Genomic DNA, 13,271 nt, shown 5'->3' on the forward strand with positions numbered 1-13,271 from the left:
TGTGCAGAGGCATGTGCAGGTGGTTTGTGCTTTTTCTTTTGAGCTGTACTGGTATAAAACTCGCATGGAAACAATGCATATTCCTCTTCCAAAGCGCACATTTCTGTAGGCGCTCAGCCTGCTAGGACCTCCACTGGCTGGTTTGCAGAGTGCTCTGGTGATCCCTGCCGAGCCACGCTGCCCCTCTCGGCTTGGGAACGTATGCCAACTGTGGCTGAAGCAATGAGAGTTTCATTGCCTCCAACTCAAAAATGATCTTTATGGCTTGGAAAGCTGCAGGATTTCCCAGGAGCTTTGGTTCTCAGTACAACCTGGCAGCCATGGAAGTGCGAATACTGAGCAGGAGTTACAAGGGTTGAGCACACAGGGATTAGACAAATGTAAAATGCGCTAATGTATGCGGTGTTTGCAATGAGTATGGGCTGGTGGCATACCTCTGGAATACAACCTGTGCAGCTGCAATAGCAGTTACCCCTGTTACCTCCCAGTGATTAAGGTCAAACTCTCGGTGTGCGAGAACCCAAATCCACCACCTGTGCATGCACAGCAGGCACCTGCAGCTAAGGCTGTTCAGATGTCCTCCCAAATAGAGTTACCTATTTGCTTCATGGCATTAATGACTTCTGGAGAAATAGCTGTTCTGCTTCTCTTTGAAGAGGGAAGCAAGGGGGTCCCCTGAGGTCACCCCTTCTGTTGAATCTGAAAGGTGTAAGAACATACACGATGACCCCTAGTTCATCACGTCCGTGACACTAAATTCCCCCAAAGTTGTTACTTCTTTACCGTGATTTCATCCTTCTACCTTTGTCAGCTGTTCTACAAAGGAATTCCCTGGTGCTAAGAGCCAGTGAAATATATTCACCAGATATGGAAGGGAATAGTAATGGAGGAACAAAGCCATGAAACCCAGAGAGGACAAGAGCAAATACTCCCATAGTTCCCAGGCTTTCAGCCTGAGAATGAGGCAGAAGAAAGTTTCTTAGCAAGACTGCTGTTTGTTATCTTGCTGCCTCTCCCCTCCCTTTTAAAGGAAATAAAGAATAAATTAGAATCACAAATCAGAACTCTAACCACTGGTGAAACTAGGTGCTTGTTTTGTTTTGGAGCACGCTGTTATAATGCAGCTATTGTAAGGAATGTCAGGCAGAGCCAACAGCCAGAACAAGGCACAGGTCAGCTCAGACCAAACTGTGACAGCTGTCTGTTATGTTGTCTCATGCTTTGATGGAATGCCACAGATGCTGTAGTGACGAGTGTTGTATAGGGTAGCAGGCTGGCTAGTACTACTTACTGACAAGCCTTTGTTTTGAACCAAATAAAAGAAAAATAAAAATCGGTGAAGACAGTGCCACTCCCTGTTGCTGAGCCTTGTTTCCCGACCTTGGTAATGAAAAATAACAGGAGTTTGCTCCAGGGAAAAGCAATCTCCAAGAGCGATAAGAGACAATTACTGTGACAGGCAGGGGCTGGATTGATGTTGAAGTGAACCATGAGATGAATGTCACCACCCCAATCGATCCAGATTAGAGACTTACTATGAAGCAGCCCTGTTGTGATTACAGGCTATCATAATAAAAAGTTGCTTTCGCTCCAGTTGATCTAAGCCTCATCAGTTTTTCTCCTCTAGTTCCATTTAAAAACAGAGAGTCGCATCCTACAGCACCGTAAGCCAGGCTCTGGCCTGACGTTCCCTGCCCAAGGTACTTTCTGTACACAGAAATGTGAAAACGTGAGCAACCATCTGTTCTCTCGCTCCAGGACTCCATGCTTTGCTCTCAGCAAGGTGTGGGGTAACAGCAGCTCCCAAGGGGTAAGGCTGGAAGGTGAGGCACTCAGAGATGCTGTTTGGAACAAACGCCTGCCCTGGGATACCTCACAGTTTACTGCTGACCAATTCTGTAGCAAACTGCTAGCCCTGAAGCACTGGCTCAGCTGCACAAGACAACAGAGGGAACGGCTTGTGCTGTACCATCCTGTACCGCACACTCGAGTACCTAACCCAACCCCGTTTAGGGTCCTTCTTCTTCTTCCCTCCCACTCGCCAAGTCCCAGTCCAGCACTGAGGGACAGCTTCACCTTACGCGCACTTAACCAAGCAAATTTTTAGCCATCGAAATTTCTGTTTTTTAGGAGCAGCCATGCCTTTAGGCACTTAAGGACCTTAAAAACCTTTAAGCATGCTGAAATGCTGGACTTGTTATTGAAAGAGGGGAGATCAGCGTCTACTTGGCAAGTCTGAGCCCTTCTGAACACCTCTGATATGGAGCCTCATGACACTGAGCGAGCTGTGGGTACCACACAACCTCCTCCTCCCTCCCAAGCCTCCTGTTCAAGAGGCTCCCAGGGATCAGATTTATAACCCTACAGTTTCTGAAGTCTTTTTACTCCTACGGGTTTTGCTCAAAAGGCTCAACTATGAAAACCAAAATGTACGTGTCAGTCCTGTGACCGCAGTTTGCAGCCTTCTCTTCTTGTCAAGGCATGGGGAAGATCTCTCCATGCAGAATAAAGGCCTTGGAAACAAAGCTTGGCAGAGGACATAGGACAGAGCACACAACCTAAGCCTGTCTGTCACAGGTTGCCAAAGAAATCAAGATCAAGGGCTAAGACTACCTAATGACAGTCTTGTGGTCCTCTAAGAAATTAATTGCTGAGTCTTGCTGTGCTTCTGGATGGAAAAATATCCTTACCACACAGCTGCAGTTTCCGTGTTCTAGCTAATGAGAAGAAGGGGATGGTGTAAGAGGTGCTCCTTCAAGCAAGGGGAAAACTTCATTTCTTCATTTCTGCTGTGAAATAAATAAGGGACTTTCCCATCCGAGAATGGCAAACAGAAAACCTTAGAGCTCGTGACAATACCGGGTTTTGTGACATTCACATCAAGATCAAAGCCAAATCCACCCAAGCTGGTTCCGCAATATTCCTATCCATACCCCTAAAGGATTTCCTAAAGCATGGCCTCACTGTTCACAGAGAAGGTTTTGTCTGAGACCCCTAATACTGAATTTAAGGTTTTAAGCAGGAGCAAAACCCACAGGAACTTTTATTCTCAGATAAAGCACATTCATGACAAACAAGTTTCCTTTTCTCCCCGTCACGCTGACTTCCTAATGTGCCCAGGTGACACTTACTACCATTACCTTTTATTTTCCATTTTACGCGCTTTCCTCTGCGAGATTAAACGGAGAGGAAACAGCCTGCTTTAAATGCCTCAGCGAAACAAAGTGTTCCACGCAGGCCCTAAATAATGCAGGCGAACAATCGCTGTGTCAGCACACAGCTGTCTATCACTGCGGCGCAGGCAGGCAGCAGGAGCGGAGGCTGCAGACTGCAGAGAGCCGCGTGCTGCAGGCCACGGCCGTACGCGCAGAGGGCAGCTGCCACTGCCAAAGCAGATTTCTATTTCCACATGACTTCAACATCGAACCGTATCGATGAGCAAAGCGTCAACCTCCACCCACTCCTTGGGAGCTCACGCTGCTTTTTTCTGCCTTGTCCTTCTCTGTACAACGATCTGCTTTCAGCTCCGCTTTTCTTCGCCCCTCTCCACCATCCTACCCCTTTTCTCTCTTCTGGATTTTCCTGATTTCACTCCTCTGTCTGCAGCATAGGGACACACGAGTATTTTCGTTGTCAGGAGCCCATGGGCTGTGGAACTGCACCGGCAGACAAAGCACCTCCCATTTCCACCTTCTGAGAAAGAACAGCAAAAAAAAAAAAAAATAAAAGATGATGAAGTCTTGCTAAAGAGCTCTCACCTAACAGCACAGACCAACTGACAACCTAGAAAGCGTTTCTTGAAGAATAACGCTGTCCATCCCCCTGCTTTCGCTGCCTGCTGTCTCAGCCCTTTCCTAACAGCACCTCATCTCTCCTGTGACCCAAATCCTTTTTAGCTGCAGTGGAGTTATCCAAATAAAGCTACTTTGCAATCAGAACTGCGTGTAACTGGGTTTGAGGGTGTGTTTGAATGTTGCAGGCACTTCTTGGCACAGAACCACTTTCTATAGTTGAGAGCTGCTTCACACGTACTGTTTACATCACAAGGTAATGTCACTCCACTGCAAGCCTCCTAGAACACTTCTATTTTTGTTGACCAAATGCAATTTCTTTCCATCCCATGTTCTCTGAGCCAAGCATTAGAGAAGAGCAACAGAAAGGATTCCTGGCCACAAACACACACAACAGTAAAATTGAACTAAGAAGAAACTCTCCCACTGAACAAACAAAAATTACCTGGCATCGTTTCACTTGTCTCTCAACTTTCAAATCATGACAATGAATGGGAAAAAAAATACATTCCTATATTCAATCCTTTACTACTTCCATTCTCCTAAAGACTGAAATGGTAACGCCAGGATACAGCAAAGCTGGAGCAATGGTGCACGGTGCTGAGCCAAGCTGTGACCTAGAATGATACTCACTGAGTCTACCAAGTAGATTTTAAATCGTTGCTTGTTTCCATCATCTGAAAATCCTCAGTGCCATTCAGAACCAGCACAATCCTGCTGGCTTTGGGTATAGTTCACACACTTGGATATAAGCCTAACAGGCTTTGTGGGCATAGCATCATATTCTCAATTAGTTCTGCATGGATTTCTCTGTCACAGTCAACTATTTTGAGCCACAACCTATTTAGCTGCATTTTCTCCAGCACTGAGTCACGATCCGTTACGCTTGTCACTGATGCAGTCACGTTGCATGCGACCTCTCGGCGCTGCAGCTCTCCCCGGTCCCATTGCTCTGTGGAACATCACAGGAGTCAGGAAGAGGCTTCAGAATAGAGCTGACGTTTACATCAAGGATATGCCTATTTGTTGCTTGGACATCGTTTTCCACAGATTAAATGTATTAAATTGCATGATGGAGGGAATGCATGATCTAAAACTGCAAAACGAATCTAGACTGGACATGGAAAAAGGCTTCAGAGATGAGACAGAAAAAAAAATTATTTATATTTACTTTTATTCCAAGCTTTTCTTTATTCAGCCATACACCACTAGGGAGGCATGCCGCACAACTGCAGGTCTCCTACCACTGGGTACACCTTCAGGAGAAGCCTGACCAAGAAAGGGCATTCTTATGAGTACTCCTTTCCCTCAATATTCAACTCCCCCAAAAAGCTAGTAAAGCTCTTCATACTGCTTATTTTTTGTGCCATGTTACAGTTCCAAAGCTTTACAGAAAACGTTGCTCAGATTGTTACAAAGCACATGGCATTGCCTGTTTTGTGACAGCCAGAAGGCAGATTAAAAAAAAATCTTTCAGATTAAATGTTACTACATAGTTGCCTGAAATTTCAGGGATTGCACTCCATCCTGGCGGTCATTTGTGTTTCTCATTTTCCCACTAGCCACCTCTATATTCTCATTGTATACTTAAGGCACTGAGGTCCCCATCTCACGTTCAAATGAATTAGTAATTTTCTGCTAAATACCCGGATAAAACTACCCTGCAGAAAACGCAGTGCTTGCTCCCCAAGAAAAAAGAAAAAGCTAACTACTAACACATCGAGTGGCGCTTTCAAGTGACCTTCTTTCCTTCCAGGAGTTCAGGCACATCAGACACACACCTGCTTCAGTAAGTTAGGCGTGTGCTTTTTTCCAGGTAAACACTATTACAGTGACTGACCAACTCCTTTTAACAATGGTTAATTATGAGTTCAGAGCCACAACAGCCTTTATTGCTAGTACCAATTACCTTTGTCTTAAGCTTTGACAAAATACTTAAAAGAGAGGAAGACAACATAAAAGGAGAAAGCACGCATTTAGCAGAGGTAAGGGGTGCTTTTTACTAATCTGCACCCCAGGAGGTGAGATGAAGCTATGAAAAGACATAATCCTAGGAAACAGGTTTGAGTGAGCAGAGATAAATATGGGCTGATCAAAGGCAAAGAGCTGGAAAAGGCTGATGGCAGAGAAGCTGCAGGGATGGGCTTTAAGCTACAGTGGAAAAATGGGTATTATTTTACTAACAAAAGTGGCTGCATATTTGGGTTCAGAACTAAAGGCTGATTTTCCAAGGCATTTAATATATCACAGCAGCCCCTAGAGTTTTTCAGTTAAAGTGCACCACACACATAACTGGGTCTTGCTCACGTTGTCACAAATTGCCGTGCATCAAAACAGAAAACCGGATTCGATTCTTGTGGCTGCTCCATGACCTAAGTTTCAGCGCACACACAAAAATAAAGGGCAAACCAGGAATACCATTTAGCACCAGTGAAGCATTTTGGACTAGATGATCTTCAGAGGTCCCTTCTAACCTCAGCCATTCTGTGATTTACAGAACAAGTCTGCTTTGAAAAAGACACTGAGGAAGAATCAAAACCCCAGTTTCAAATATGTTTGTGGTCTGAACTGTTCAGATGGATTTTACAAAAGACCCAAGCCTACCTGTTCACCTGATCTCACCTCCCACGATGCAAACAGTTGAATGAGTCCCAGGTAAGTGAAGAGTGAAATGAATCCTAACCCACTGAAACTTCCCACTGTGTTCTAGTTTAGACTCCCTGCTTTAGTGGCCCCATCAGAGGAGAACCTCTAAGGCACCAAGACCACGAGCATCATCTGCATCAGTCAGGCTAAATGCTACTTTTGTGAAAGCAGCGATACAGAGCCCGGAAAACAAGCTAGACTTAATCACGTGGAATGAAAAAAACATCAAACTTATATTAAAACAAGTAAGAAGCCAGTAAGATGCTGCAGAGAAAAATTCCCTATGTAACTCTACAAACATGGAAATATAACTCTGTGGAAGTAGAGAAATACTGTGCTGAACTAACTTCAATGCAAGTACAAAACCAACCAAACAAAAACCAACCAAACCGAACAAAGCAAAACCCAACTCTTTCTCAAGATTATAGTTTTTCTTTTGGAATCCACTATCAAATGTGAACATTTACCTTTAGACTATGTTACTTTCTTTCAAAATTTTAAAACAAATTATCAGTAACTGTTGATAGTTGAAAGAAAGGATCTGACAGTTTGGTAGAAGCAATCAAATCCAGTTATTCACAGCACTGTTTCTTCTTTGGCTGAAAATTTGTAAGAGAGTCCACATTGTTATTTTAATGATAAAAGTCGGGGGGGGGGAGGAAGTCAGGTAAAGGTAACAGCAAATATGCAAACAGAAAATCTGCACCTTTGATTTCCAGTTAATTGAAAGAAAGTTAAAAGGCACAAAAAGGAGGCCTGGAGCACAAGGAAACCTTAACTAACAGTTGGCACGTGGTCTCTGGGCACTGAGAAAGACACACAGGCCAAGACTTTCAAACTCCTTAGGAGTATTACAGTTCATGGGAACTTTCCCATATATTTCAGCAGATTAGGCTTTCACTTTGCTATGACGAGCAACTGTTGGTGTCTAAATAATGAGCTGCATGGCATAACATGCACACATTAGAAATCTTGCATTTGTCAGGCTTTTTTTTTTTTAAACCCCATACATTTGAGAATTAGTGCCATAATAACCCCATTCAAATACTGTGTGCTCAGACTGTGACTGATAAATCCACATCTCAACAGCCAGAAAACAAACAAACAAACAAAAAAAACAACAAAAAACCTGGAAGGCTGGATTGTTCAGGGATATGAAGAGCAGCAGCAGCATCTTCACAGACTCCAGAAACATCCTCAAAGACACAAACACTGATAAACTTTAAGTGTTTTTCTTTCATTGTTTAAATAAAATTTTGAGAGCAGCCACATTATTTTCATAACAGTCTGTATGACACTGGTCTGAAGTGCACAGAAACATCCACGTAGTGATTGCACAAAACATTGGTGGCACTGAAGATAATTTCAGCAAGCCCTGTTAGTTTAAATAAATAGCATTTCCTGTTATTAGGCCTTGTCTATGTAGCAAAGTTACATAAAGATAACCTAAAATAGAAACTTAAATCTAGTGAAATTAATCAGAAGACCTTCTGGGTATATAATCTTTTTTCATGATGAAAGTTGCTTGCAGACTAGCTTAACTCAATTGGGAGCAGGCTTATATTACATCAAAAGAATGTCAGCAAATGGATCTGCATTGTTCAAACACATTGTTAGTTAAACCCAATATGAGTTAATCAGTCCAAATTTCCCAAAGAGTCAGCTTAAATGCAGTTTAATGCCAAAAAAAGGGCAAACGACAGAAAATACATAACCTCCTGGAAGAGCTTCTTTCTGAAAGGTGATTTGTACTTTCTGAGGATGCACAACTCCCACTTGCCACTGAATTCAAGGGAATTCAGCTTTCCTCAGAGGCAGGCCACAATAGCAGAATTAACATCATTGTATTTACTGCAAATACTTCCACTCACTTGGAAAGGAGCTGTTAAGATGGCAAAAAAAAATGTGCCGAGATGCGGCTATATTGCATCATAATCTATATTCAGTAAAATAATCAACTTGGAGTCAAACAGTGCAGACAGATCACGTCCACTATCAGATCAACAGACACATCTACAGCCTTGCCTACAGACCTTCTGGACTGTCTCGTTCATCTTTACAACTGTCAAACCAGTTTTGTGCAACTGCGACTTGAATAAGCCTTTATGAAATAAAAAAAAGCTTTTCTAGATAAAAACTATGCTAAATGTTTGATTGATATGATGAGTAAACCCATCCCATATCATACCTATTCATTATATAACAGTAGTGTTTTATTCAGTAGTGGCTTTCCAACCACAACAGAAGTGGCCGCAACTTCAGGTGCAATCAAAATTAAGTAGCTTATTGATACACCCGGATAAGCAAGAATAAATATTGCTTCAAGCACACTGCTTTGCAGCTTAGGATAAATGATATGTTTCATTCATTTCCAAGCATAATATTCAGAAAATGGCAGCTTAAGCCAACATGTTTGTAACACCAGAATTTCATTGTTCTTCTGGAAGAAACATAGCAGACAATACTCTTTATTGTAAGGTGCTCAATTTGCAAAATTAAAAAAGTAAAAATAACCCCTCCAAGTCTCGTATTTGACTTGCTTTTTGCATCTAGAATAAAATGACAAAACTTGACTACAGATACTTCATGTAAGGAGAAAGTTAAGACTTGTTATTCAAGAGTTTCCTTTCCAAAGGCAGGCATAAATTTGAAGTCACAATCTGCTTAAGACGTTACATGTCAGGTTCACTCTCTTTGTTGCAGATTGTGCATACACCTAACAAGGATTTGTGGCAAGTTGGTGTATTTAACGTTTAATAACATGAGATGTTCTAGTTTCACAACAGAGCTATATGCTGCTTTAACAAGTGAATATTTTTGGCCAAGCCTATTGCAACAATTAGCAGCACTATCATTATGAGAGATTTCCCCTAAGGCAATACAAGTAGAGCATTAAAAAGAATATGAGATTTGGATCATCCCTGGTATTTTTGACAAAAACAAACCAAGAGGGAAGAAAAAGAATTGACTTAAGATCAGTTAAGCTCCTAAAGAGCAAAGGCCTCTGTCAGTCTTAGACGATCTGTTCCTCAATTCATCAATAAGAGAAACAAATCCAACTTCTTATTCCTTTGCTGAGAATGCCAACCAGAAACTCCTAAACAACAGCTGACCTTTTCCAATACCATTTTTTTTTTTCTCATGAGGACAAATCTCATTACCACCTGCCAGCCATCAGCTAGTAAAGATTGTTCTCTGCCCCAGCCCATCATCTTGTTCCTTACAGTGGAAATACTGTAACCATTCCTATATTCAACTACCCCAGTACTGAAAGCAAAATTCAAAGTGTTTAAAACTTCTTTTATCTGCTATAGCTGTATTTCTTCGAACTCAAAGGTATATTTGTGAGAGGTAGTCCAGGAGAAAATGGTTTCAAGTACCAAACTCTGTACGTTACATACCAAGCTGACAAACCTATCAGCGCACCAAGAAGCTTTTGACTGAAATCATGGAAATATACGGCAGTGCACACAAACATGAATACCCAGATCATGGTGAGAAAACACAAGGAAACAAAAAGGCTGTTGACCACAACACGCAGCTTTGAGTTCTGGTCTATGGACAAGCCTTCCAGCACTGCCATTTCTTCCACAATCATTAGAGCACAGTACGAGAGCAGAAAACAGTGCCCTGAGATATCAAAACCATTCCAGATCCCATTGTCCTGGTGGCACTCCTGCTTGGTGGCGTACAGCCGGCGAGGCTCATTGTGTTTACCCGAGGTAGAGCACATGCCGGTGAGATTCTCGATATACATGAAGAGTCCAGTGCAGACGTACCAGATGGCAGTGCCCACCAGCAATGCACTAAGACGCCGCAGAGCTGTCAAAATGCTCTTCGTGGGACCGTAGAGGAACTTGCTCTTGGCAAATAGGTAGGTGGTAACTCCAATGAAGGGCAGCAGAAGCCAGAATGTCCATGCCCAAGCCACCTTGACAAAGTACCTGCCAGAGAGAAGACAGAAGAGAAATATGCACGTGTGAAATTTCATAAAAGCCAAGACGAGGGAGCTGGGGGTATGTTGTGGTGCTTGAACTAGCAGCTTTAGAGGTCACTGTTCAGAGCTGTCTAAATTAGGCACATGATTCCTGCCCTCCAAGTAAAGCATAGATAAAATCTTAACCCTCTCCCCATTATTTCTCTTGGGTCCAAAACCTGAGTACTTTCTCGAACAGGTACTTCAACTGTTTCCCAGGCAGCATTCCCTTGGACCTAGAGCCTCATTCAGACTCCCAGCTGACTTGCAGTTCAGCTATTGCAATTGCCTTTACCCTACAAACCCATTCAACTTTGCCTTACTCAAAGAACAGCTGCAAAGATATTCTCAGCCTGCCACCCTGACCACAGTAACCCTTTCTCTGACTTTCAGTGTTCCTCTCTTCCTCCATCTCAGATTATCTTTGCTTTCAAATCCCTTCACGACTTCACCCCCTTCATACTAAGATACCCAGGAGAAGGACTGACTCTTCTCCCTCATCAGCCCACAACACTCCTCCTCCATTTTATCTTGTAAAATAAATGAAGTAACAAAACCTCACAGTAGCGTCTGGTCCTTTGCTGTCCCTCCAGTTGATGAGGGCCGTCCTACAGCATACACAAACCCTTCTGCCTCAAAACTCACTCCCTACCTTGCCAACTTTTTCTGTGATGTCTGTAAATCTTGAAAACGAGCTGACAATGTGCTGCTATCCTGTTTAACAAGATATTGCCTAACTAGTCCTGACAGTATTGCATAACTAGTCCCCTTTTCAAATCTTACAATGGGGCAGGTTCAAGCGAATTTACGACCACGTTAAGGAGACCACGGCCTCTGACCTTTGTCCCAGCAGCACCTTCCGATGCAGCTTGCTTCGGCTCTCTTTACCCACAACTCTGAAAAGCATAGACAGAATCCTGGTCTGTGACCAAGCAATAGCCAGACACAGTCATAATTTAATCATCACCTACATCAGCACCTAAGACAAGAACAAGCAGGAACAAAGTTCCGTGTTTTCATTAAGGTCCTAACAAAAACTGTCAGGGACTGCCCAGGGCTTTAAGGAGCGCCTCCGTCGCTCTCCACGGTACAGCAGAAGGGGCACCTGTGCAGCAACTACAGCTGAAAATAAAATTCTCATTTGGCTGAGACACTTAAAAGCAAGAAGGCTGCTAACATGACTACTTTCAGCAAACCAGCACACAAGTAATCTGCGGGGAAAAAAATCGCTTCAGTACTGACAAAGCTCCCCTATTTCAGCAGGGCAGGACACCGCAGTACGGTTTCGCTGTAAGATCAATTCCCCTCTCTGAGCGTTCTGCCAATTGCTCTCTTCAGTCACGCTGAAAGCACTTCCTCTACCGCGTGTCGCCAAGTGAACAATTCAAATCAATAAAGTAAAAAAACCCCAAGTCACCAGGGAAAATAGAAAATTTAGCTTTATCTTCTGGTCTATAGCAGGTAGGGCACATGGGCACTCGCACAGCTCAATCCCTTCAAAGCGTTCAAGAAACGCTGAGCCTGCCGAGCCATTGCCTAAGGAGCAGAAAACAGGAGTAATAACTCTGCTTTTACAAACACGCTAAAAGACTTACGCTCGGGAGTGGAAAACAAGAGCAATAACGCTGCTTTTATAAAGATGCTAAAAGACTTATGCTTGCAAGACTTCAGCTTGCTTTTGGATCAATTCGCTGCCAGTTCTGAAAATCTGAAAAATTATCTGGGAGCTGAAGAAGGGGGAAGATTCCTCCTCCTCCTCCTCCTCCTCCTCCTCCTCCTCCTCTTCCCACCACGAGCAGCAGCCGCCCGAGGACGCCGGGCAGCCCCCCGGCGGCCCCGCCAGCCCAAGCCCGGGGGACCCCGCAGCCCCCCTCAGCTCCTCGCCCCCCGAGGGTCCCCCCCAGCCCTCCTCACACGTTGAGCAGGTTGCGCTTGTTCTGCATGGGCGTCTCCGGCACCAGGTCGCCGTCCTTCAGGGCGGACCCGAGGAGGACGAGGCCGAGCAGCACCCAGGGCAGCCGGCGGCGGACGGCCCCGGCCGCCAGCCCGGCTCGCAGCGAGCGGCTGCACCGCTCCAGCTGCTCCATCGCTCCGCGGCCGCCCCCGGCCGCCTCCCTCACGGCCTCCGGAACGAGTCGAGCCCGGCTCCGCCCAGCCGCCACCACACGGCCACCGCCGACCTTCTCGGGCGCCCCCGGGCGGCGCCCGCCGGGCCCCGGGCCCTGCGGTGGCGGTGAGGGGAGAAAGGAGCGCGGCCGCTGTGGGCATGCGCGCCCCGCGCCCCGCCGCCATCTTGTGGCGCTGCCCTCAGGGCGCCTCGTTATGCGGGGGGAACGGGGTGCTGCCGTCCTGCTTCGTCCCGTGGGAGGGTTCCTGGGCTTTAGGGGTGCTCCTGCCCCTGACAGACGGCTCAGGCGTGGACAGGGCTGCGGCCAGCCCGTGGTGGGACCGGGATTAATCCCCTCGAGGTTCCCTCATAAAGCTCTGAGGGCTGTTTGGCAGCGCTAGCTGATGTGTCTGGTGAAGGAGCTGAGTGATCCTAGCAGTGGGAGAAAGCTCTCTGCAGGGCTGCCAACACATTATAAATTGGGTGGACAAAAAGCACTGATTTCTAACCAAAAGTCACATCTGGCTTTAAAGAAGCTCCCATGCTGGGCGTGCAGCTGAGTGACATGAGCAGCCCCACCTCTCACTGCAAACAAGCACAGAAAACCTGGGGCTTGGGGGCATAGCATGACCCGTTCAGTTCAATGGCACTTTGAAATGCGAAGTGGAGTACAAGCTCCAAATCCATCATGTATAATGGGAGAAATGCTGCTTAAACAGCAAGATCCTCAATGTATGTCAATATATATTCA

General features: G+C 45.0%; 1 protein-coding gene across 2 annotated transcripts; it reads right to left on the reverse strand.

Annotated features, from left to right (window-relative positions):
• Nucleotides 1-4,948: 4,948 nt before the first annotated feature.
• FITM2 (fat storage inducing transmembrane protein 2) lies at nucleotides 4,949-12,575 on the reverse strand. 2 transcript variants are annotated; one of them, XM_066978379.1, is made up of 3 exons: nucleotides 12,328-12,575; nucleotides 11,253-11,309; nucleotides 4,949-10,381 (listed from the first exon to the last, which is right to left on the reverse strand). In XM_066978379.1, the coding sequence occupies exons 1-3, from the start codon at nucleotides 12,498-12,500 to the stop codon at nucleotides 9,739-9,741; spliced, it is 873 nt and encodes a 290-aa protein (XP_066834480.1). In that variant the 5' UTR covers nucleotides 12,501-12,575; the 3' UTR covers nucleotides 4,949-9,738. The 2 variants fall into 2 exon arrangements, with proteins under 2 accessions (XP_066834480.1, XP_047928480.2); XM_048072523.2 differs by lacking the exon at nucleotides 11,253-11,309 and having other exon boundaries at nucleotides 12,328-12,570.
• Between the last annotated feature and the right edge of the window lie 696 nt (nucleotides 12,576-13,271).

The sequence above is a fragment of the Anser cygnoides genome, chromosome 16, assembly GCF_040182565.1.
Source record: "Anser cygnoides isolate HZ-2024a breed goose chromosome 16, Taihu_goose_T2T_genome, whole genome shotgun sequence".
Lineage (NCBI taxonomy): Eukaryota > Metazoa > Chordata > Aves > Anseriformes > Anatidae > Anser > Anser cygnoides.

Coding starts and splice junctions, on each gene's coding strand:
- FITM2 (XM_066978379.1), bottom strand. CDS start 12,500: ATGGAGCAGCTGGAGCGGTGCAGCCGCTCGCTGCGAGCCGGGCTGGCG. Junction 11,310..12,327: donor AAGCGCAACCTGCTCAACGT/GTGAGGAGGGCT, acceptor TATGCTTTTCAG/AGTTGTGGGTAAAGAGAGCC. Junction 10,382..11,252: donor AAGGTGCTGCTGGGACAAAG/GTCAGAGGCCGT, acceptor TCTCTCTGGCAG/GTACTTTGTCAAGGTGGCTT.